The sequence below is a fragment of the Eschrichtius robustus genome, chromosome 13, assembly GCF_028021215.1.
Source record: "Eschrichtius robustus isolate mEscRob2 chromosome 13, mEscRob2.pri, whole genome shotgun sequence".
NCBI lineage: Eukaryota > Metazoa > Chordata > Mammalia > Artiodactyla > Eschrichtiidae > Eschrichtius > Eschrichtius robustus.
In genome coordinates this window covers 96,944,279-96,970,453 of record NC_090836.1, presented here as the reverse complement: position 1 = coordinate 96,970,453, position 26,175 = coordinate 96,944,279, and the positions used below count along the sequence as shown (strand labels likewise).

The window sequence follows — 26,175 nt, the reverse complement described above, 5'->3', positions numbered from 1 at the left end:
TGGCTAATGGTTTATCAATTTTGTTTATCTTCTCAAAGAACCAGCTTTTAGTTTTATTGATCTTTGCTATTGTTTCCTCCATTTCTTTTTCATTTATTTCTGCTCTGATCTTTATGATTTCTTTCCTTCTGCTAACTCTGGGGTTTTTTTGTTCTTCTTTCTCTAATTGCTTTAGGTGTAAGGTTAGGTTGTTTATTTGAGATGTTTCTTGTTTCTTGAGGTAGGATCGTATTGCCATAAACTTCCCTCTTAGAACTGCTTTTGCTGCATCCCATAGGTTTTGGGTCATCGTGTTTTCATTGTCATTTGTTTCTAGGTATTTTTTTTTTTTAAAGCTTTTTTTTTTTTTTTAATTTTTTTAATTTATTTTTGGCTGTGTTGGGTCTTCGTTTCTGTATGAGGGCTTTCTCTAGTTATGGCAAGTGGGGGCCACTCTTCATCGCGGTGCGCGGGCCTCTCACTATCGCGGCCTCTCTTGTTGCGGAGCATAGGCTCCAGACGCGCAGGCTCAGTAGTTGTGGCTCACGGGCCCAGTTGCTCCGCGGCATGTGGGATCTTCCCAGACCAGGGCTCGAACCCGCTTACCCCTGCACTGGCAGGCAGATTCTCAACCACTGCGCCACCAGGGAAGCCCCTCTAGGTATTTTTTGATTTCCTCTTTGATTTCTTCAGTGATCTCTTGGTTATTTAGTAGTGTATTGTTTGGCCTGCATGTGTTCGTATTTTTTACAGATTTTTTCCTGTAATGGATATCTTGTCTCATAGCGTTGTGGTCAGAAAAGATACTTGACATGATTTCAATTTTCTTAAATTTGCCAAGGCTTGATTTGTGACCCAAGATATGATCTATCCTGGAGAATGTTCCATGAGCACTTGAGAAGAAAGTGTTTTCTGTTGTTTTTGTATGGAATGTGCTATAAATATCAATTAAGTCCATCTTGTTTAATGTATCATTTAAAGCTTGTGTTTCCTTATTTATTTTCATTTTGGATGATCTGTCCATTGGTGAAAGTGGGGTGTTAAAGTCCCCTACTATTATTGTGTTACTGTCGATTTCCCCTTTTATGGCTGTTAGCATTTGCCTTATGTATTGAGGTGCTCCTATGTTGGGTGCATAAATACTTTTTTAAATTTACTTTTATTTATTTTTGGCTGCATTGGGTCTTCGTTGCTGTGCGCGGGCTTTCTCTAGTTGCAGCAAGCAGGGGCTACTCTTTGTTGTGGTGCGCGAGCTTCTCATTGTGGTGGCCTCTCTTGTTGCGGAGCATGGGCTCTAGGTGTGCGGGCTTCAGTAGTTGTGGCTCGTGGGCCCTAGAGTGCAGGCTCAGTAGCTGTGGCACACAGGCTTAGTTGCTCTGCAGCACGTGGGATCTTCCCAGGCCAGGGCTCGAACTTGTGTCCCCTGCATTGGCAGGTGGATTCTTAACCACTGTGCTACCAGGGAAGTCCCTGGGTGCATAAATATTTACAATTTTTATATCTTCTTCTTGGATTGATCCCTTGATCATTATGTAGTGTCCTTCTTTGTCTCTTGTAATAGTCTTTATTTTAAAGTCGATTTTGTCTGATATGAGAATTGCTACTCCAGCTTTCTTTTGATTTCCATTTGCATGGAATATCTTTTTCCATCCCCTCACTTTCAGTCTGTATCTGTCCCTAGGTCTGAAGTGGGTCTCTTGTAGACAGCATATGTACAGCTCTTGTTTTTGTATCCATTCAGCCAGTCTCTGTCTTTTGGTTGGAGCATTTAATCCATTTACATTTAAGGTAGTTATCAATATGTGTCTTCCTATTACCATTTTCTTAATTGTTCTGGGTTTGTTATTGTAGGTCTTTTCCTTCTCTTGTGTTTCATGTCTAGAGAAGTTCCTTTAGCATTTGTTGTAAAGCTGGCTTGGTGGTGCTGAATTCTCTTAGCTTTTGCTTGTCTGTAAACGTTTTAATTTCTCCATGCAATCTGAATGAGATCCTTGCTGGGTAGAGTAATCTTGGTTGTAGGTTTTTCCCTTTCATCACTTTAAATGTGTCCTGCCACTCCCTTCTGGCTTGCAGGGTTTCTGCTGAAAGATCACCTGTTAACCTTATGGGGATTCCCTTGTATGTTATTTGTTGCTTTTCCATTACTGCTTTTAATACTTTTTCTTTGTATTTAATTTTTGATAGTTTGATTAATATGTGTCTTGGCGTGTTTCTCCTTGGATTTATCCTGTATGGGACTTTCTGTGCTTCCTGGACTTGACTGACTGTTTCCTTTCCCATATTAGGGAAGTTTTCAACTATAATCTCTTCAAATATTTTCTCAGTCCCTTTTTTTTTCTCTTCTTTTTCTGGGACCCCTATAATTTGAATGTTGGTGCATTTATTGTTGTCCCAGAGGTCTCTGAGACTGTCCTCAATTCTTTTCATTCTTTTTTCTTTATTCTGCTCTGCAGTAGTTATTTCCACTATTTTATCTTCCAGGTGACTTATCTGTTCTTCTCCCTCAGTTATTCTGCTATTGATTCCTCCTAGAGAATTTTTAATTTCATTTATTGTGTTGTTCATCATTGTTTATTTACTCTTTAGTTCTTCTAGGTCCTTGTTAAACGTTTCTTGTATCTTCTCCATTCTATTTAGAAGATTTTGGATCATCTTTACTATCATTACTCTAAATTCTTTTTCAGGTAGACTGCCTATTTCCTTTTCATTTGTTTGGTCTGGTGGGTTTTTACCTTGCTCCTTCATCTGCTGCGTATTTCTCTGTCTTCTCATTTTGCTTAACTTACTGTGTTTGGGGTCTCCTTTTCTCAGGCTGCAGGTTCGTAGTTCCTGTTATTTTTGATGTCTGCCCCCAGTGGGTAAGGTTGGTTCCATGGGTTGTGTAGGCTTCCTGGTGGAGGGGACTGGTGCCTGTGTGCTGGTGGATGAGGCTGGATCTTGTCTTTCTGGTGGGCAGGACCGCGTCCGGTGGTGTGTTTTGGGGTGTCTGTGAACTTATTATGATTTTAGGCAGCCTCTCTGCTAATGGGTGGGGTTGTGTTCCTGTCTTACTAGTTGTTTGGCATAGGGTGTCCAGCACTGTAGCTTGCTGGTCATTGAGTGGAGCTGGGTCTTAGCATTGAGACAGGGAGAACTTTCGCCGTTTGATGTTACATGGGGCTGGGAGGTCTCTGGTGGACCGGTGTCCTGAACTCGGTTCTCCCACCTCAGAGGCTCAGGCTTGACCCTGGCCGGAGCACCAAGACCGTGTCAGCCACATGGCTCAGAAGAAAAGGGAGAAAAAAGAAAGAGAGAGAGAGAGGGAGAGAAAGAAAAATAAAGTTATTAAAACAAAAACTAAAAAACTATTATTAAAAATAAAAAAATTAAAAGTAATAAAATTTTTAAAAAAAGAAAGAAGAGAGCAACCAAACCAAAAAACAAATCCACCAATGATAACAAGAGCTAAAAACTATACTAAAAAAAAAAACAAAAACCGACAGACAGAACCCTAGGACAAATGGTAAAAGCAAAGCTATATAGAGAAAATCACACAAAGAAGCATACACATACACACTCACAAAAAGAGGAAAAGGAAAAAAAAATATATATATATATATATAAAAGGAAGAGAGCAACCAAATCAATAAACAAATCTACCAATAATAATAAGCTCTAAATACTAAACTAAGATAAACATAAAACCAGGAACAAATTAGACATAGAAAGCAAACCCCAAGTCTACAGTTGTTCCCGAAGTCTACCACCTCAGTTTTGGGATGATTCGTTGTCTATTCAGGTATTCCACAGATGCAGGTACATCAAGTTGACTGTGGAGATTTAATCCGCTGCTCCTGGGGCTGCTGGGAGAGATTTCCCTTTCTCTTCTTTGTTCGCACAGCTCCTGGAGTTCAGCTTTGGATTTGGCCCAGCTTCTGCATGTAGGTCGCCTGAGGGCATCTGTTCCCCACCCAGATAGGATGGGGTTAAAGGAGCAGCTGATTAGGGGGCTCTGGCTCACTCAGGCCGGGGGGAGGGAGGAGTACGGAATGCGGGGCGAGCCTGCAGGCGGCAGAGGCCGGTGTGTGTTATCCTGGGGAAGTTGTCCCTGGCTCACGGGACCCTGGCAGTGGCGGGCTGCACAGGCTCCTGGGAGGGCAGGTGTGGAGAGTGACCTGTGCTCGCACACAGGCTTCTTGGTGGCGGCAGCAGCAGCCTTAGCATCTCATGCCCATCGCTGGGGTCCGCGCTGATAGCTGCAGCTCGCGCCCGTCTCTGGAGCTCGTTTAGGCGGTGCTCTGAATCCCTTCTCCTCGCGCATCCTGAAACAATGGTCTCTTGCCTCTTAGGCAGTTGCAGACTTTTTCCCGGACTCTCTCCCGGCTAGCTGAGGCGCACTGGCCCCCTTCAGGCTGTGTTCACGCCGCCAACCCCAGTCCTCTCCCTGCGATCCAACCGAAGCCCGAGCCTCAGCTCCCAGTCCCCGCCCGCCCCGGCAGGTGAGCAGACAAGCCCCTCGGGCTGGTGAGTGCTGGTCGGCACCGATCCTCTGTGTGGGAATCTCTCCGCTTTGCCCTCCGCACCCCTGGCTGCGCTCTCCTCCGTGGCTCCGAAGCTTCCCCCCTCCGCCACCCGCAGTCTCCGCCCGCGAAGGGGCCTCCTAGTGTGTGGAAACCTTTCCTCCTTCACAGCTCCCTCCCACTGGCGCAGGTCCCATCCCTATTCTTTTGTCTCTGTTTTTTTCTTTTTTCTTTTGCCCTACCCAGGTACATGGGGAGTTTCTTGCCTTTTGGGAAGTCTTCTGCCAGCGTTCAGAAGGTGTTCTATAGTTGTTCCACATGTAGATGTATTTCTGATGTATTTGTGGGGAGGAAGGTGATCTCCACGTCTTACTCCTCTGCCATCTTGAACTATATTCCCTATTTCTTGATAATTCAGTCTTAGTAGGTTGTATGTTTCTAGGAATGTATCTATTTCTCCTAGGTAGTTAGGGAAAGTTTTATATCAGATGCCAACCAAGGGCCAGTCTTGCAAGCAGGCTTTTTTAAGGACAGTAGGCTTGAGACTGCTATGTTGACTATTTTCTGCACACCTATTCAGTCCTTTTAACATATGCAGCATCAAAGAAGTCCTAAAGGAAACAAATGGGGGAGCAGGTATTCAGACCCAGGCTGTCCCACGGCAAAGCTAGGTCTTTGACCACTATGCCATCTTGCCTCCCATTCTCTGACTCTTTTCTTTCTGTTCCTTCTTCCTATTCGCCTTTTTGTCCAAGACTGTGCCTCCTTCCCCTAATCCACCCCCAGTAATAAACCTCCTGTCTGCTTTCTTTGTCCAATGAAGACAGCAGCTTTGCATAAGGGCTCAAATTTTTCAAGTAATCTTTGGTCTTTTCCTTCCTAAATCAAATAACTGTGAGAGATAGTGGAATTTCTCTAATATCTGAGGATTCAGGCTCCAAGAAGTCAGGACTCTGAAACAAAATGGTTCCCTTAAAAGAAAAGTATTTGCCCCATAAGCATCGCCATCGAATATTTTGGGCAAAGCCATTTCTGGTACTTAGCAAAGTGTAATAGTATGGTTTTTTGTTTGTTTTTATAAATTTATTTATTTATTTATTTTTGGCTGTGTTGGGTCTTTGGTGCTGTGTGCAAGCTTCTCATTGAGGTGGCTTCTCTTGTTGCGGAGCACAGGCTCTAGGTGCGCAGGCTTCAGTAGTTGTGGCACGTGGGCTCAGTAGTTGTGGCTTGCGGGCTCTAGAGCACAGGCTCAGTAGTTGTGGCACACAGGCTTAGTTGCTCTGCGGCATGTGGGATCTTCCCGGGCCAGGGCTTGAACCCGTGTCCCTTGCATTGGCAGGCAGATTCTTAACCACTGAGCCACCAGGGAAGCCCAGCGAAGTATAACAGTATGTTGAACAAACATTTACTAAGTGCCTATTTATTGTGTGCCAGGTCCAATACTAAACCCTGGAGGTGCAAAGATGAATCAGACCCAGCCCCTGCCTTCAAGGCAGAGCAGGTAGACAGGAAAACAAATAATTACTATGCCTTCACATCTGTGTAGCGTGTCACAGGTTCACACGTGTGTGATGTGATCTGATCCTCACACTCACGCTGTCAGGAGGGCAGGGTGGGCATCGCATCTCCATTTTCCAGGTGAAGAAACCAAAGTCTCATAGAGAGGAAGTGGCTCACTCAAGGCTACAAGGCCAGTACTGGGGGGAGAGAGGAGGGATAATGCTGGAAGCCCAGCCTCCCCGGGACCAGCAGGGGCATCTCAGAGGCCTCTGTCTTCCATTTTCTGCCTCCCTTTCTCTTTTGCAGAAGTTTTCACGATCACTCTTGACTCCCTCTTAGGTATATATCCTTGCCCACACAGCTATAATAGCTGGGACTACTCGAAACTGGATCCAGAGAGATTCCGGAGAGAAGAATTAATGTTGCAGAGAAAAAGACTGCTGAAGGGTAAGGTGCCAGCTAGGGACTTCCGTCCCCTCTGTCCCCTGCCACACACCCAGCTACCATCTAGTCCGGGCTGGGAGGGGCCTTAATACTGAAATCCTTAGGCTTGGTTCTCTCTCACGTACCCCATACTACCCTCCAAAATGACTGAAATGTTAATGCTTAGCAACTGTAGAGTCAGCACACCAGAAGTGCTGGGATGTGTGGGAATTTTAAAATAGTAGATGTCAGTTATTAGGTGTCTACCATGTGCCAGGCACCAGGTATCCTTTATATATATATATATATATATATATATATATATATATATATATATATATATATATATTTATTTATTTTATTTTTTATTCTTTTATTTTTGGCTGCATTGGGTCTTTGTTGCTGCGTGCGGGCTTTCTCTAGTTGCGGTGAGCAGGGGCTACTCTTCGTTGCAGTGCGCGGGCTTCTCATTGTGGTGGCTTCTCTTGTCGTGGAGCATGGGCTCTAGGCACGCGGGCTTCAGTAGTTGTGGCACATGGGCTCAGTAGTTGTGGGTCACAGGCTCTAGAACGCAGGCTCAGTAGTTGTGGCGCACGGGCTTAGTTGCTCCGTGGCATGTGGGATCTTCCCGGACCAGGGCTCGAACCCATGTCCCCTGCATTGGCAGGCAGATTCTGAACCACTGCGCCACCAGGGAAGCCCCAGGATCCTTTTGATTTAATCCTCACAACGGCCTGCTGAAGTACACATTAAATCCACTTCACAGTTGAGGAAACCAGGGTTCAGAGAAGCAACTTGCCCGAGGCCAACTTTCTTTTCGCAATTAACAGACACGTAAAGAGCGCCACGTGCCAGGCGCTGTGCTAAATAAACACTGGGAACACGGCGTGGAGGCAAGCACAGCCTCTGCTGTGTGGTCTAGTGGGAAATCGAGGTCAGGCAGTTATCCTACAGTGGACTGGGCACTGGTGACAGGTATACAGGGTGTTGAGGCAGCAGGAGGCGGGGGACCCCGTCCAGCCCTGAGAAGGTCAGTAAGTGGCAGGAGAAGCGGAGGACCACTGTGTTCCAGGCAGAGGGGACGGCAAGTGAGAAGACCCACAGGCACTGAGGGGACAGAGAGGCAGTCCTCGTGGCAACAGTGAGGCAGTCCCCGTGGCAACAGTGAAAGGACTCTGATGGGCAACCAGCCTGTGGGTGGCTAAACCAGGATTCAGCTCAGGACTGTGAAGCCAGGGCGACGCCTCCTTGGGTTAGGATAAATTTACATCCTCCAGCTGGGGGCTGTCTGCCCCTTTTTTTTTTTTTTTTTAGAAATTCACGTTCTTATTGATGGATTGATTGATTGATTGATTGATTGCTGTGTTGGGTCTTCGTTTCTGTGCGAGGGCTTTCTCTAGTTGTGGCAAGCGGGGACCACTCTTCATCACGTTGCGTGGGCCTCTCACTGTCGCGGCCTCTCTTGTTGCGGAGCACAGGCTCCAGACACGCAGGCTCAGCAATTGTGGCTCACGGGCCCAGTCGCTCCGCGGCATGTGGGATCTTCCCAGACCAGGGCTCGAACCCGCGTCCCCTGCACCGCCAGGCAGATTCCCAACCACTGCGCCACCAGGGAAGCCCCCTGTCTGCCCCTTTTTATGGGGCACCCCAGGGATGCAGCAAAGCCTCGTCTTTAATGGTCAATAGGACCCAGGGGGCAGACAACATCTGGCTAATCAAACCCCCGTAGCAACATCTAGGACCCTGTGGAGGGGATAGGAGTGAGGAGAGTTTTTTTTTTTTTCTTAAATATGGTGAAAACAGTTCATACTGTCAAAGAGCATGTATCTGAGCACCTAGCAGTAATCTGAATAAAAATAATGCTAATGCACACGTCGTGCTCTGCACCAGCCAGTGTTTGACTTGTGTCATTCCCCACTTCAGCTTTATGAGAAATCCTGTCACCTCCATCTTACAGCAAGAATTGAGGTGCAGAGAGGTTCGTGTGCCCAGGGTTTTTCAGCACAGTTGGGGAGCCAGGATTTTGTCCAGATAGGCTAATCAGTCTCCTGCTTTGGTCAGTCTGGCTTCTCTGACTAGGTAAACCATTCCCCTCCCTCAGTCTAACGCCCTCGGGGAAAGCAAGGGTGCTCGGCAGGAAGGAGGGACCTCCCAAGAGGCAGTGCTGTCTCACCGTGGTGAGCTTCCTATCCCTGGGGGGCCCTGGCAGAGCTGCCGCATGCTGCCTAAAAGGTTCCGTGTTGGGTGGGAAGTTGGGTGACGTGTCCCCTCAAGACCCTCTCTCTGAAGGCTGGAAAACTGCAGTTAGGATTGTGGCTAGGTTAAACTAGGGTGGGGGAATTGTCCCCAAGGCCATGTTAACTTTCGGTAATTCCCTAGGACACACGCAGGACTCAGTGTGTAGTCGTACTCGCCACTGTGATCTATGGCAGCGAAAGGGCACAAAGCACAATCTGCAAAGGGAAAAGACACGTGGAGCAAAGTCCAGTAAAACCAGGCACAAGCTTGCAAGAGTCCTTTCCCGCAGAGTCACACAGGACCCGCTTTAATTCCCCCAGCGAGTTGTGACAACACGTGTGAAATGTTGCCTGTCAGAGGAGCTCGTTAGGGACCCCAATGCCCAGGGTTTTACTGGGGGCTGATCACATAGGCGCTCCCCTGTGTGATCACATACCCAGATTCCAAACTCCCAGAAGGAAAGTGGGTATTCAGCGTAAACCACATTGTTTGCACAGACAGTTTAGGCACAGTGAACCACTCTTATCAGTGGTGGGAGCCCTCCCGAAAGCTACATTCCCAGATGCCAGTCAAGGGCCAACCTTGCAATCAGGACTTTTCAAGGACAGTAGTCAGGAGTGCTGTGTTAACGCTTTTCTGCACAGTTGTGAAGATGGACGTGAAGCCGTAAGAAAGATGGAAGCTCATGGAAATTCAAGAGCTTTCAAGCACAGTAGGACAGGCCAGGAGGAGACTGGAGCTGGGGCGGGTTCCAGATTCTAAGCAGCTCTAAGCATCTAGCAGCCAGCATTTGTAGATGTTCCATTTAGAAGTAAGAGATCAAGAGGAGGATCAGGTCTGTGGAGAAAGGCTATACGTTCAATTTTAGATGATGAATTTGAAGGAAGGATGGAACATCAGGTGGAGACGTCTAAGACATTGCTGGTGATAACGGCTAAGGGAGAGATCAGGGCTGGGACTCCCGACTGAGGAGTTATTCAAATAGATGTGTTTGTAGAAATTACCTCTAAACGGGAATATCAAAGAAGGGAGAAGACAAGGAGGCTGAGGTCAGAGCCTTGGGGACCTCCTACACGCAGGAGGCGGCGGAAAGAGAAATCAGAGGCAGGAGGAGCCCAGAAAGAATAGGGCTGTGGCAGCCAAGGTGGGCTATACTGAGGGATGGTCAGTGGTGCCAGCTGCTACAGAGAGTACCACAGAACCAGGCCTAGGAGGAAGCCATGGAATCATACAGTTAGGTTGTTGGTGATCTTTATATATCGGCTTTATTGAAACCTAATTTACATAACATAAAATTAACCCTTTTGAAATGGGTAATTCAGTGATTTTTAGTGTATTCACATCACCACTAATTCCAATACATTCCCATCATCCCCCTCCAAAAAAAACCCTGTTAGTGAACTTTGAAACAGCTATTAACATCAGGTGGTAAAAGGCGGGGCCCAGATTTCAGGGAAAGTGATACAGAAGAGAAAACAGAGTAGAGAAAGGTGTGCTGGAGGAATTAACAGGGTTAGGGGTAGGAGAGCCACTCTTGTTCGCTCTTAGATGCCAGCTGAAAAGAGCGGAAATAGACTGGGTAGGGGAGGAGGGCAGGGTAGTTCAGCAGCCCCCTCTCCCGTGAGGCCTCCTCCCTGGGGTTGGTTTCCTGGCTCAGGAGGCAGGCTGCTGGGCCTTCACCTCTCTGCCCCACGTGGCTCCCGTGGTGTGGCAAAGACTCGCTGCTCTAAGTGTGGTCCAAGGACCAGCAGCATCGACGTCTCTCTAGATCGACTAAAGCAGAGCCTGCAGTTTGCCGGGGTCTCCCAGGGATCTGTAAGCACATTCCAGTTTGAGAAGTCCTGGTCCAGGGCACAAGGGAAGAGCATAACTGGCAGCCCCTAGGGAAGAGTATGGCTGCAGTTATCAGCTGGAAATTATAATAGCCACCACTTATTTTTCTAAGCATTTGCAGCTACTGACTCAAAAGGTTTGCTTTCCCAGCAGTCGTCATGGACACACAGGAATTTCAAAGAGAAAAAAAAAAATCTAACCTGGAAATTGTCTTCAAATTTAATGACATTTCAATGAATATTAAATTTAACATCTTAAGAGGTTGATAGATTGTTACTCTTTTAAGTGTTTAGTCCAACACTTATTCATTTCAATTGTGCAAAGTTCTGAGTTTTTGTTTTTCTTTTGAAGCCAGTGCGTTTTTTGTTTTCTCTTATGGGTTGAGTGCTTGCCCTGTGTACTCTCTGCATACATCATTTTCTTTAATTGGCTCATCAGCCCTTCACAGTAGTTAGTATTCACACCCTTTAACAGGATCAGAGATGTTAGGTAATTTGCCCGAGGTCACTCAGCAGGTGGAATGACCGAGAGGCTCTGCTTTGTCTGAGGCCAGTCCTCTTGCTGTTGCTGTTGCCTCCAGGGAGGGGGGCTGTCTCAAAGCTCCTGCTCTGCAGTGTCACCCCCAAGACAAGAAGGAACTGAAGAACTACTTTTCTTCTCTTCCCTAGAAAGAGATTTTTCTTTCCTCACTTCTAGGAGATACTCCGGCCGGAAGTCCCCCCAGAGCAGGAAGGTCTGCTGCCCTCAGGTGAGTGTGAGGCACAGCCCAGACCCCTTGGAGCCCCCTAAGCTTCAGTGACTTCCGGTTGGTTCCGCATCTCTGCACTCCCTGCCCCATCATCTCGGGGAGGGGCCCTGCTACTCCTCCAGATATACATGGATGAGTGGGGCACTAAAGGGCAGCCAGAAATGCAAGGACTGGGGGGAGAGAGGAAAGGAAGCAATCTTCAAGTGTAGGCCACAGCACAGGTGCTTCTGTATCTTCTCCTCCCCAATGACCCTCATCTCCAGCCTGAACCTGGCCCTCCTCCCGACACCTCCTTGTTCCTCTCTGCCCAGTTCCTCTTCCCTGCTGCGTAGCGCCCAGCACCACCACTCCTCTCCCTTCCACTCCCAACACCCCAGGCTGAGCTCCCTTCACTAATGCAGTAGGCTCCTGTCTCCCTCAGGCTCTCATACCCCCACAGTGTTTTCAAAACACAAATCTGATTACATCATCCTGTCACCACCTGGCCCTGCCCTACTCCCCCAGCCCTAAACACCGTCCTCAGCCCAAATGAAAAACGCCTTCCAAGCCTCGGAAAGCTTCCTCCTGCCTTGGGGTAGACGGCCCTGCGGGGCCCTGCCATGTCTGGCCAGCCCTGTTGCCACCCTCCCGGACTCTGGGGCTCCTGCCGCAGGGACCTTTTTCCTTGTAGCCACCACACCCCCTACCTATACCTGGCCTCTGGACCTGCCGTTCCTTTTGTCCCAGGAAAGATCCCTCCACCGCTGCCCTCACCATTGTCAGCATCTCCTCCCACTGGTAGCTCGAAATCATCCAACGCTACCAACCAAGGCCTATTTTTTTCTGATAAATGTCCAGGCAAACTAAGAATGAGGCCTTCCACTGCCTGTTGTCATAAATAACACCTTACTGGCACACAGTCACAGTTGCTGGTTGATTATCGCCTTTGACTCTGCGGCAGAGTTGAGTGGTTGCTATAGAGAATCAATGGCTTGCAAAGCCAGAAACATTTACTCTCTGGCTCTTTGCAGAAGTTTGTCGTCCCTGTTTTAGGGGACACATACTTATCCTTCCATCCCAGCTGAGGCCCTCGTCCTCAGGGTCGGCTGTCTTGACCCTGGTCTGGATTTGGATCCTTGTCGTCTGTGCTCACATCCCTCTCCTTCAGAGCACTTATGTAGTTATTCGGTCATGACTCTGATCACGGCGCTCTCCCCAGCTACTCTTTGAGCTCTGGACTGACGTCCAGTTTCTCGTGCTTCATTCTTAACAAGTAGCTTATGAGACTTGATCTGCTGTTAGAACAGCCTTCCCCCTTTGTTTGGTGCAAAGCTGGGAGTGTTTCCACCCTGGAACCTTCACCAAAAGGATGTTTGGGATGGGTGGAGGTGTGCCTTTCTTCTGTAAAGTGGGATTAAGGGATACTGCCAACACCTGCACATTCTCAGGACGATCACTCACAGAAAACAGTAACTAAGGAAACTTGAGGATCTGGAAATGGGTGTTCTTAGAACCGGCAGTCCCACTATTCCTTGGAAAGTCTTCGTGTCCCCACAGGGGTTGACGATCTCTGCCTAGGAGCCTGGTCTCACGGGTTCAGATTCTAGCTGTGCAGACTTAGACAAGTTACTTAACTCTCCTAAGACTTGGTTTCTGCAGGTGTGAAATGAGCACAGTAACAGCAGTGCTTTCTTCCTGGCACCACGAAGGTTGCAGCACACCGACTGTGCGGCTGGGCTCCCTGTAGATCCACAGCCACACGTCTCAGCTGGGCACTCAGCCCTGCCCGCCTGCGCTACCGCGCTTCCCCAGCCCGTCCAGGCTCCCACTCCTCCAAAGCCTTATTTCACTCTGTTCCCTTTGCAGAATTCTCCGGCTGCAGTCGTCCTTTCCCCCGCGCCCTCCACCCCAGCATCTCCCAGGGAATGTCTTAATTGCGAAATTAGAAGCAGTCAGCAGTAAGGCCCTCGCCTGCCGAAACAGCCTGCCCCCATCTGTACCTTCGCCGCCCGCCAACCCGGAGCCTGTGGAGGAAGGGCCCTGCCCCCCACTTGTGCTCGGACCTCGCCCCCTCGGCTTCCACTCCTGCACTTGGCACCCTCTTTCTTGCATCATCGTTTTCCCCCGCTCTGTTGGATCACTCCCATCGTTGAACAGTCCTGCTCTAGCATCTCTTGCCTTTGCAAAGAAAATCCCCTTTGTCTCTGCATCCCCGTTTCTTGCTGCCTTTCCCACAGAATTTCTTGAAAGACTCGTCTGCACCGGCATCTCCTTTCCTCAGCCACTCCAGTGGGTTCCTGCCCTCCGTGTGCCTCTGCACCTGCTCTGGCCAACCTCGCCTGGCCCCTAATCTGTACACTCTTCTGGTCTGTGTCATGTGGTGGGCTGCTCCCACCTTCATTTTTTTTGGGGGGGTGGGCTGCGTTGGGTCTTTGTTGCTGCGCGCGGGCTTTCTCTAGTTGCGGCTAGTGACGGCTACTCTTCGTTGCAGTGCGCGGGCTTCTCATTGCAGGGGCTTCTCTTGTGGAGCACGGGCTCTAGGCACACGGGCTTCAGTAGTTGTGGCACATGGGTTCAGTAGTTGTGGCACACGGGCTTAGTTGCTCCGCGGCATGTGGGATCTTCCCAGACCAGGGCTCGAACCCGTGTCCCCTGCATTGGCAGGCGGATTCCTAACCACTGCGCCACCAGGGAAGTCCCTCCCATCTTCTTGAAATGCCTTTTTCTCTTAGCTTCTACGTTGCCAGACTTTTTCAAGGGTCTTCCTTCCCGGCTGGCTCCCTGTCTCATCAGTCAGCTCTAGCCTGGCTCCTTCCCCTTCTGTCTATATATTCTTCCCAGCTGGTCTCATCTGGTCTGGTGGCTTTAAATACCACGCATATGCCAGTAACACCCAAATCTCCCTCCACACCCTGGCCTCGCTTGGGACTTAGGCAGGTCTATCCAACTGCCCTGTTGGCCTCCCTGGGAGGCTCTCAACTTAGCAAGGGGAGGGGAGAGCACTGATTCCCAGCCCCGGCGTCACTCCTCTCCTGGCTCGTGGCAGTAGCCTCTTCCTGGGCTCCTTTCCTTCACTCTTAGCCCCAGCCCAGTCGCCACACAGCGACCAGAGTGACCTTTGACAGACAGACACCAGACGAGGTTGTTCCCTGCTTAAACCTCAGCAGCTTCTCCCGTGGCCTTCAAGTGAACTCCAGACCCCTTAGCCTGACCTGAACCGCCCTGCAGAATCCAGCCACCATCTCTCTCTCTCCAGCCTCCTCACTTCCATTCCCTCACTGCACTTCCTTCTGCCTCTGGGGCGCTCCAGGCCTGTGCCCAGTTGCGTCACTAGCTGTCGCCTTTGCCTGGAACGTGCTTTCCTCGGGGCTCCTGAGGGAAGGGCTGGCTCCTTCTTGTCCTTCAGATTCCAGTTTTCTGTCATTGCCTTAGTGGCGTCCCTGGCCCCCCGGCCACTCTCTGTCATCACGTTGCCTATTATGATTCCTCGGACTGTGCTTATCACGCTCTGCTATTCTTCCTGCAGGACTTATATGTTGTTTAGTATCTGTCTCCCCCTATTTGAATGTGAACTCCATGAGAGCAAGACCTCTTTTCCTTTATCCCTGTTCTATCTCAAGCTCCTAGAATAGACCACGTACAAAGAAGACACTCAACAAATATCTCTTGACTTCACAAAGGAGGTCATCTATGTAAACTCTTCACCCTGTGCTTAGTGTATAATGGTGCTCTATAAATGTCAGCCTCCAAAAGTATAGACGAAACAGGCACTGTGGAGGGACAGCTGTCACTCCCAGACCGAGATCAAAATATTATTCAGTGTTTTTGCACTGCCTGTCACAACCGTGTCAAGCACATGTATTTTCTTGTACTGGAATACGTAAAATCTTCTGACAGTTATTTCAGAAACCCAGCTAAGAGAGTCAGTTTTCTTCCCCAGAAATAGAAATAATCAAAAGCTTTCCAGCCTTAAAAGCAGCTGAAGTTTTACTGGGCAAACCAGGATGGAGGGAGTCATCAAATTCCTCATGCGGGCAGATCCTCTCTCTTCTTTTTAGCAAACATGCTTTCCCATCTGCTCAAGGAAATAGTTGGCTGTGTTCAAAATGTGCTTTTCAATGGCAGCAATCTGTCTGGGAGTCCACACTTCAGGGGAATGAATGGCAGTCACTTTAAGTCTCTGACCTGTGGTTTGCCCTTCTCCCACTTCGTGTTGAGAATTTGCACAGTGGGAATGAAAAAGCATCTAACGGTATATCTGACTTCTGCCATGAGGCTCAGCTATAAATAAGGGCTCCTACCTATTAGAGACCGGGTCATTCGTTCATTTAGTAAAATGAGAGAATTGTCAAATAAGACCTTTGTAAAGAAGAATCATCATCAGAGTTCTTATTTGCAAACAACGGAGTCTACTCCAGCTACTTTAAACAGGAAGAATGTATTAAAGGGTATTAGTGGTGCACGGCTCTCCAGGATGGGCCAGTGCTTTGGTTTCAAATGCCATGCCACCAAGAACGATGCCCAAACCATACACCCCTGCAAAGGTACGCTAATGTGCGCCGACCGATGGTAGTGGGGACTGATGCTCAAAACTCCACTCTGCTTTCCTTGAAAAGCCAGTTGCCCCTGTCAACAGTCTCTCCAAAAGCTAGAGTCTCGTTGGTTCCCCACTTCCCCACATTGCTCATTTCCAACTTGAAGTCTCAGGCAGGTGCGTTGCCTCTGAGGGCTAGAGCCTAGGTAAAATGTCTGCACCCAGCCACAAAAGAAGCTGGGAGAGCAGCTTAAGTCTTTCACTTTGGGGCCTGGGTCTCATGAACGTGGAGAACATGTGACAAATGACACCCCCAGAAAGTGCCATTTGAGCTGAGAACCAAAGGATGAGAAGGAGTCAGCCATTAGAAGAGTGAATGAAAGAACCTTCCAGGAAAAGGGAACAGCATGTGCAAAGGCCCTGAGGCAAAAAAAATAAAAGGGAGTTGAGATATTCAGGGAACAGAGAGAAGGCCAGTGACGCTGTAGCCCAGTGTGTGTGTGTGTGTGTGTGTGTGTGTGGAAGAGGGGCAGGAGTCGAGGCTGGAGAAGTAGCAGGGGCTGGATCTTGCAGAGTTGGGCGGGTCATAGTAAGAAGTATGGATATAATTTCAGTGCTGTGGGAATCCATTGAAATAAGGGGATGACATGATCTGATTTCTATTTTTTAAAAGATCACAAAGTCTTCTGAATATGGAGAATATAATTGAGAGGGGGACAGAAGACCAGTTAGGAGGCTTTTGCAGTTGTCTAAGGAAGAGGCAGTGACAGCAGGAGGCAAGAAGCAGAGAGATCTGGAAGGTGTTTTGGAGATGGATATTTCAGCACTTGCTAATGGATTGGCTTTGGGAGTGGGGAGGAGCGGGGAAAATGGGAGGAGTCAAGCATGCGTCCCAGTGTGTGGCTTAAGCAGCTGAAGGTGTGCGGGGTTTGTGAGATGGAAAGTGAAGGGTCAGGGGTGGGGGAAAACTATCAAGTTCAGTTTTGAACTTGTTAACTTTAATATGCCTGTGAGAAGTGCAAATGGAGATGTCAAGTAGGTAGTTAAACATGCAAGGCTAGACCAGAGGAGAGGCCAGGGTTAGAGAAAAAACAATTTCTACCCAAGTTTCATGTATTTGTGACAAAATATGGGGACTACGAGTGAGTGACCACCATGGAGCCACAGGCAAAGGCAGAAAGACATACTAGGCTTGGTTCCAGAAGAGCTAAATTTTCCCCCTATATATAGTTATATAACTATAACAGATAGTTATATAGCTTTGAGCAAATCTGAACCTCTCTGTTCTTATTTGCAAAATGGGCATCATGACTGGTATTAATTCTTATAGATTCAATCTAGGTTTAGGAGATGTCCCATAAATTGTTGTCTAGCCATGTCCTGTCAGAATGTTTGCTCATTTTAACCAGAATTTTCCCAAGTTCCAGAGCATGGGTACATAAGGGTCATTTAACAATAATGATCCAAATTCCTGCAGCCCATTCCCATACCTGCTAATACCAGATCTGCAAAGCCCACTTCCCTCGCAGACATTCCAGGGCATCCCCAGATTGAATCTCACGTTGGCTCAAAAGCAGGCCTCCCTGCTGCTCTGTCCCATCACAGCTAAGCCCTCAGTGTGCAGAATCTGAGCGGCAGGGTGACACGGGGTGGAATGGTTCCATCTCCTCTGTGCCATGGTAGGAAGGGGGTCCCAGAGGAGTCTTAGTTTACCCCCCAGCCCAGCAATAGTCACCTTGCCTCATACATTCAGAGGGCAGTTGCTGGTCACAACACAAGAGAGTGGGTGGGAAAGGACTTTGGAGAGTCCACCGTGTGCAGATTTTCTTTGCATATATCCTCCTAGTCCTTACAGCATCCCTGCATGGTAGGTAATTATTATCTTTATTTGACAAAGGGAGAAATAGACTCAAACTGGTGAAAACTTGCCCCAGGCCACACGGCTGACTTCAGATGACGTCAGGATGCTGTCATTCTGAGCTCTTTCTGCATCATCATGCTGCCTCTCCAACAAATACGAGGGTCTAATAACTTCAACCAAGCCCATCTCCTTGTGTCTATTCTCTGCTCCATGACAGATCTCTCCGAGGCCTGTTAAGAAAGAGCATGATGCTTCACTGTGCTCCAGGAGTATCTTTTCTCTAACAAATCTGAGTAACCACTTCAGCACTATACAAATCAGTAGCTGTTGGACAACCAGCTGCATGGTGGATGGGAAGTCCTTTCAGCTTTCTTCTTCCCATTCAAATATCATATTTATATAAAAGCAAAGTGATGATTGTTGAGGCTGGTGGACTGCTTGTCTGCCACTTGGTGGGCCATCTGTTTAACATTGCCAAACTCCTACTCATCCTTAAAGACAGAACAAAAGTGTCTTCTCTCCTTGGAAGCCCTCCAGCTCTGCCCCAGACAGAATCAAGCATTCGCCACTCTGGCTTCCTAGAATACTCTGCTGGTACTGCTGACGATTAACTGTTCCCCAATATTTGTTGTTTCCTCCCTCTATAAAAAAAAGAGAACCTATAAAGATTACATTTCCTCACCTCCCTTACATCTATGTGTAGCCATGTGACTCAGATCCAGTTAATGAGGTTTAAGCAGATGTGCCTTGTGGCCGTTTCTGGGAGCCCTCCTTCAAAAAACAGCTCATGTGACTCCTTAGTCTCTTTGTCCTTTTTTCCATTCTGCTGCCTGGAATGTGAATGTGATGACTGGAGCTCTAGTTGCCATCTTGGACCCTAAGAACAAAGGTCCTATCTTAGGAGACTTGGAACTGAGCTGGAAGAAGTCGGAGTCCCTAAGGACTTATCACAGCAGAAATAACATATAGACCCTGAATTGCCTACCTTCAGACTATTATGTGGGAGAGAAATTTCTACCTAGTTTGAGCCACTATTAATTTTGAGTCTCTGTCACTCACATACAAACCTAATCCTAAATTATGTTACCTCTGTAATATGTGGTACTTTCCACACCTTAGCATAATTGTCTGTTTACTATTATCTCCCCTGCTAGACTGGGAGCTCCTCTAGGCAGAGATTAGGTTTCAGGTTCTGCCCAGTGCCAGACACATTAGAAGTTGCTCAATGAAATGTTTCCTGAAGGAAGTGTGGTGAGTGATTGCATAAACAACCGTGCAATGTCAGCGGAGCACATACCACGAGCAGCAACTCATGCACTTTGCATGCATTAGCTGACTTAATCCCCAGAAGAACCCCACGAGGAAACCATGCAATCGAGAGGTTCAGTGACTTGCCCGAGATCACCAGCTGTTGAGTGACAGGGCTGGGACTGGAGCCCCAGTCTGCCTCAGTCCCCAGCTCACGTATTTTCTACATCAGCCACTGCTTTCCCCCGTGCTCCCAGGATGGAGGGCTGAGTCGTTGAGCTGTGCCTGAAATGTCTCCCTCTACGTGTTCCTTTGTTGAGAACAAGGACAAATATCTAGGAAACTGCACGTATACTTTTTGTATTCCTCTCACTACCAGTTTTACTAAATTTGTTCTTCTGTGTTTTTGTTTTTGTTTTTTGTTTTTTCCTCTCTTGGCATCTTCTGATATGAATTCAACCAATGAGAGAACCTCTTTTGCCCAGAAGAATTCAATGGATGGCTCACAAATACAGAATACCTCAAAAGGTACATTAACCACCTAAAGGAGAAATGTAGGCTTTTGATTTAGTTATCATCTCCAAAACCGTAGTTTCTTGGGTTTTTTGGAACCTAATCTGCCACCCTCATTTGCACCTGTGGTTCTAGCCTTGGGCCTTGACATCAAGCAATATCTTACGAGGAGACACAATTGTCTTTTCAGTTCAGTTATCACTAGTTAAGTTCCACTTTTGTGATAATGAGTTCAGCACAGTGCTAATATCTGTGGGGAAGAGAGACTGTTGGCAATGGAAGAAAATAAATCTACGATATGATCACTGCTTCTCTCCCCCATCAGAAACCAGCATTTATTGAGTTAGAAACTGATTTGTACCTGGGTGCTAATTTACAAAGGTGACTGAGCGACCACACAGGTCAATGCCATTGAAAGAAAACTTTGTTACTCTCAGTTCTAGAAACGGGAGGCGCAGCTCACCGCACAGGACCCTGGGCGGGAGCTCCAGTGTTGGTTAGGAGGCAGAAATTGCTACTGAAAGGTCGGCCTCTCTGGACGCCGGTGCCAAATCCAATCCCGGGTACAGAGTTTTGGGTGAAGTAGAAAAGGATAGCTTTATTGCTTTGCCAGGCAAAGGGGGACACATTGGGCTTGTGCCTCATAAAAGCTATGTGTCCCAACGCCAGAGGATTTGATGAGGGGTTTTATAACAGTGGTTCAAAGCTGGGGTCCTGACAAGATTCGGGTGTGTGCAGGGCTCGCCCCCCCCCCCTTAATCTTGTCTCAGGTGGTCCTTGGCTGCTCCTCCCTTGATTAGCAACTGTCTGAATCCACCCTTTGGAACTCAGGGAAGGTCATGGAGGATGGAGTCTTGCCTATAAGAAATGGGGGACAAAAGGAGGCCTCCGTGCCTGGGAGCCCCACAGGGCCCCGCTTGGTTTCAAAAGGAGCAACGGGAAAGCACAGGCCACAGCTCTTACTGGGATTTCCTTGGGAAAGGCAAGACATGACAGGGTAAACAATTTAGGATTGGCTATATTGAATAATTCCGGTGGGCTTTGGAGTATAAGGGCTGTCCCTAGTTGTCCGGCACCTGGGCCTGGGCTGATTTAATAAGTCAGGGGAAATATTGGCTTGGTGTGAGAGTTAGATAAAGGAGGTAGCTCAGAGTATGGGCTGTGGATCATGGAGGAGATGTAAACAACTTTGGCCATTAGTTTGGCCCTGTAATTAACGGATGCCAAATAGACAAGTATAGAACCTAAGAAACCTGAGTTAGAACATAAACACTTAAGTATCATTCTAGACCCTTTCACACATGTCATCAGTATTTGCAAAAAGTTAAGCAATCCTTTTTCTTGATGGAGAAATGGAGAAGTACGTGAATTACATCTCAATAAAGCTGTTAAAAAAACCCAGAACTTGGGGGCCACTCATTGAGAGGTATAGAGGGGATTCCAAATAGAGGTAAATATTTGTGGGAGACTTTGCAAGTCCCCAAAATATCCATATATAGACCTATGAGTCAAAGAGGAAGTATCAAGAGAAATTAGAAAATATTTTGAACTGAGTGAAAAGGAGACCTTTTTACCTAATATGACCATTTAATGCTATAGAGTTCCCTCTGAATTCTAGGCATCCCACAAATGTTTTAGATATAGTATTTTTATCTTTATTCAGTTTGTGTTGTTTCTACTTTGTAACTATCATAAATAATGCTGCTGTGAACATTCATGTACAAGTTTTCGTGTAGACATATGTTTTCATTTCTCTTGGGTGTATGTATACCTAGGGTGGAATCGCTGGGTCATATGTTTAAAATTTTGAGGAACTGCCAAACAGCATTCCGAAGTGGTTATCGTGCATATTTTAAAGAATGTAAGAGGAGGAAAATACGGTATTATATTTACTCTGTATGACTAGATAGATTTATAATATATATTATATATTTACTATTTATATTCTGTATTAACTATATATATTGTACTTACTATGTATAACCAGATATTTACAGTTTCTGTTGCTTTTCCTTCATTCCTGAAGTTCCAAGTTTCCCTCTGGTATTATTTTCCTTCTTACACGCCCCCCCTCCCAAAAGAAAACCCTTCATTTAAAATAAGCCTGCTGGCAGTGAATTCACTTAGTTTTCTTTCTTCTGAGAATGTCTTTAGTTCACCTTCATTCTTTTTTTTTTTTTAATGGCCTACTCACAAGACTGCCTTTATTTTTTTTTAACATCTTTATTGGAGTATAATTGCTTTACAATGGTGTGTTAGTTTCTGCTTTATAACAAAGTGGATCAGCTATACATATACATATATCCCCATATCTCCTCCCTCTTGTGTCTCCCTCCCACCCTCCCTATCCCACCCCTCTAGGTGGTCACAAAGCACCGAGCTGATCTCCCTGTGCTATGCGTCTGCTTCCCACTAGCTATCTATTTTACATTTTCACCTTCATTCTTGAAGGATATTTTTTTCTGGTTATAGAATTGTGGGTCGACAGTTCTTTTCTTTCCACACTTTCAAATGTTGTTCCACAGCTTCTGGCCCCAAGGGTCTGATGAGAAATCCACAGTCATTTAAATTCTTGTTCCCCTTTTGTGTCAAGCATTTCTCTTAGACTGCCCTCAAGTTGTCTTGCCTTTCAACTGGTTGATTATGATGTGTAGGGGCATGGGTTTCTTTGACTTAGACTTGATTGGGGTTTGCAGAGCTTCTTGAAACTGTAAGTTTATGTCTTTTGCCAAATTTGGGAGGTTTTTCAATTGTTTTTTGGTACCACACTCTCCTTTCTTTTTAGGACTTTGATGACACAATTTTAGACCTGTTGATATTGTCCCATAGGTCCCTGAGGCTCTGTTCATTTTTTCCAGTCTTTTGTCTCTACGCTGTTCAGACTGTGTATATAATAAAAATACAGATTTGATTTTTGTCCCCAGTTCCTGGCACAGAGCTCCTAAAACCCTTGGGATTTCCTGAGTGATGGGAATGTCTTTTGTTATTCATTATTAGTCTTCCATCCACACCTGAGTATATCCTAATATAGTGACCCAGGTTGGGGCCTTAGATAGCTTCAGGATAGGACCCAGAAAGACCAAAACATGAGGGACTTCCCTGGTGGTCCAGTGGTTAAAAATCCACCTTCCAATGCAGCGGACACTGGTTCGATCCCTGGTCAGGGAACTAAGATCCCACATGCCGCGGGGCAACTAAGCCCGCGCACCACAACAAATGAGCATGTAGGCCACAACTATAGAGCCTGCGTGCTCTGGAGCCCGCACGCCACAACTAGAGAGGCGCCCACGCCCTGCAATGAGGAGCCCACGCACCACAGCAGAGGATCCTGCGTGCTGCAACGAAGACCCAAGGCAGCCAAAAATAAAAGTAACTATTAAAAAAAAAAAAAAAAAGACCAAACGTGATTAGAGGGTGGAAACTTTCAGCCTCAGCCCTCCCAGCCTCCAGGGAGGAGAGAGAGACTGGAGACTGAGTTATAGAAACTCCTGAACAATGTGATTTGGTGAACTTCCAGGTCGCTGAACACATTGATGTGCTGGGAAGGTGACGTGCCTGAAGAGAGCATGGAAGGTCCGTGCTCCAGCCCGCACACCGTGCCCTATGTCTCTCTTCCATTTAGTTGTTCCTGAGTCATGTCTTTTATAGTAAACCTGTAATAGTAAACATAGCACTTTCCTGAGTTCCGTGAGCCATTCTACTGAATTATTGAACCCAAGCGGGTCATGGGAACCCCCAAACTTGTAGTTAGCTAGATAGAAGCATGGGCGGCATTTGACACTGGTGCTTGAAGTGGGGACAGTCTTGTTGGATTGAGTCTTTTAACTAGTGGGATCTGACACTAATTCCAGGTAGATTTGGATTGAATTAAATTGTTAGACACCCAGTTTATTTCAGAGAATTGGAGAACTGGTGTGGAAAACCACACATATGATATTAGAAAACACACAAATTGCATACTTTTTATTGATCTGTCTTCAAGTTCATTGTCTCCTTCCTCCATCACCTCCATTCTGGTATTGATCCCATCCAGTGAATTTTTTATTTCAATTATTGTATTTTTCAGTTGTTTCATTCCACTGTCATCTTCTAGCTTCCGTTGTTACTGTTGAGGACTCTGCAGTCATTCTAATTGTTATCTGTTTATAGATAATCTGTAGTTTCTCTCTTCCTGTCTTTAAGATATCCTCTATTAACCTTCTACAGAAGAACCATAACTTGGTGCAAGAGTTGGATATTTTTTTCTCTTTTAATCACAACACCTTTCCTGATTCTGCTTAGCATTTTTAAAGCCTTTAGGCTCCTTCTTCCTTATTCTGGGACCATACTGTATTGTACAGAGAATTCTATCATGGCACATGAGTTAGTGTTACACTTATTATTTACCTGTCTTTTTTTCTTACTAAGCTGTGAGTTCCTTGAAGATAGTCTACTTCCAGCACCTAGCATGGGCCCAGCACATAGTAACGGCTCAGCAAAATGTTGGATGGATGGATAGAAGGATGGGCAGATAGATTAGTAAATGGACAAATGTATGGCCACAAGTGTACATCTGGCTAAAATGCAAGTGAAATTCTATGAATTTACCTGAGTGACTTCCTCTAGCATCTCCCAATGATCTGAATATACCCAGGCATTTTCACATTAATAGAAAGCTGAGGTCTACGATATGCTCTTTCTCATCATAGCTGAGAAGCCCTATTGATCATTTTTTGTGCATATTGCATTGACAGAGCATAATTATCAGACTCTGGTCTTGAGGAAAGCAACACAACAAGTCAAAAGGATATCAGCAGCAAGAGAACTTGAGAATATGCTTCCTAAGCCGGTGAGCACGTGATTGCAAACTTAATAGCAGAGATGATTTAAAGGGGGCTAGGAGATCTGGCTAGAAAAGCTAGCTCTGTGAAGATGTCAGGGTAAGAATTGGGGTATTTATGATTGTAGACTTGGGTGAAACAGTAAGGAAATCTCCTAAGGGTAATTACTGACTGAGGTAGGCACAAGTTGAGTGAGAATTTTGCCTGGATTTCTCCAGGATTTAAATTACTTGCTTGAAACTCAAGAGCCTGGGTGTAATGGAAAGAGAGCAGAGTCTCAGTTTTCTACTCTATAAAATGGGGACAATAATTCCTAGGTCCTGGTGTTCTTATGAGGTTTACCTGAGGTCGTGATGATAATTAACATGTAATGAACACTTACTCACTACATGTCAGGTGCTATACTAAACCTGTGCATACAGTGTATTTTACTTTACTGTTACAGTCGTTTGAGATAATTACTCCTGCTATTCTTCAGTTTATTAGTGAGGAAAGTGATGCTCAGAGCAGGTAACTAATTTGTCCAAATTCACAAAGCAAATAAGTGATAAAGCCAAGACTTGCATGCAGATCTGCCTGACTCTGAGCCTGAGCTCTTAACCTCTGAGCTTTGCCACCAGCACAGCCCCCAGAACACAAGAGGCGAAGGATTACGGTGTGTTCTCTCCTCTTCTCCTCCCCTCCCGCAAATCTTCCCTACAAACCTCAGTGCATGGTAGTTTATATCAATGGCACGTTCAGTCTTACGTAGTGGGAAGAGGCCCTTAGGACCCTGAACAGGGCAAGAGGCTTTGGGGCTTCCCCAAGCCACCAACTAGCAAGGGAGTCAGGCCATAGCATTTGGATCAAGTATAGCAAGTATTGTAGAAGATTTCTTTCTTTCTTTTTCTTTTCTTTTTTTTGGCCGCGCCGTGCAGCTTGCAGAATCTTAGTTCCCCGACCAGAGATTGAACCCGAGTCCTAGCCACTGGACCACCAGGGAATTCCCTGTAGAAGATTTCTTGAATGTTCTTCATTTCTCCATAATTATTCCACTGCCTATTTCCCCTCAGCATTTAGCAGTGAAACTTTTGAGAAGTAGCAGGGCCTGGTGGAAAAGACAGACAGACATGGGTTCAAATCTTGGTGCTGCAGCAATCTCCTCAGCTGTGTTACTTGAGCGAGTTGTTTAACTCTTCTGACCTTCTTCTGTAAAATGGGGGAAATAAAGCCCAGCAATGTTACGGTCCTTACTGCTGACGGGGCTCGTGGGGTTGCTCTAGAGATAGAGACAAGGAGATGAGTAGTCATGTCCTACTCTGGGATCTGTCCTGGTGGGGTGGTGAAGCCCAGCAGTTAGAGTGGATAGTGGCAGAGTTTAACAGGAGTGGAAAGCAGCTGAATGGCCTGTGAATGGCCTGGCAGACACATGGAAGGGAGATGCCTCAGTGAGCTATTCACCGGGGGTGGGGTGGGGGGGACCTTCTGGATGTTCCTGACAGAAGAGCCAACATGTGACTCTACCACTTTAAGAAGCACAGCACTGATACACTCTGCTGCCCATTCTTTTTTTTTTTTTTAAATACCATAGTTTTTAGCGAAAAGATCTTTGCCTGTGGTAAAACCAAACAGTATTAAAGGATATGTAACAAAAAGTTAATCTCTCTTCCACGCCAGACCCTATGCACCCTCCCCAGAGGCAAACCAAGTTTTTCCTTATATCCTTCTAGAAATGTCTGATGCATGTCAAGGAATATAAACCATTTTTTTAAAACAAAAATTGGTATAATATATACACTATTTTGCACTTTGCTTTTTTGACCTAGCATATAATAGCTAACAATTATTGAATGCTTATATAGCAAACATTGTTCTAAACACATCATACATATTAATTCATTTAATCCTCACACAACCCTAAGAGAAGTAGGTTTTATTTATTATCTCCATTTTATGGATCAGAAAACTAAGGCTCAGAAATATTCAGTATCTTGCCCAAAGTCAAATAGCTAGTAAGTGGT

General features: G+C 46.4%; 1 protein-coding gene across 1 annotated transcript in view; it reads left to right on the top strand.

The window, feature by feature from the left end:
- Positions 1–26,175, top strand: part of FAM227A (family with sequence similarity 227 member A) — a 94,416-nt gene that overhangs the window by 42,221 nt on the left and 26,020 nt on the right. The window contains 5 exon segments of the mRNA XM_068561979.1: positions 6,318–6,425; positions 11,169–11,220; positions 11,947–11,997; positions 19,222–19,370; positions 24,089–24,183. Of these exon segments, the coding sequence (XP_068418080.1) occupies positions 6,318–6,425; positions 11,169–11,220; positions 11,947–11,997; positions 19,222–19,370; positions 24,089–24,183 (455 nt within the window).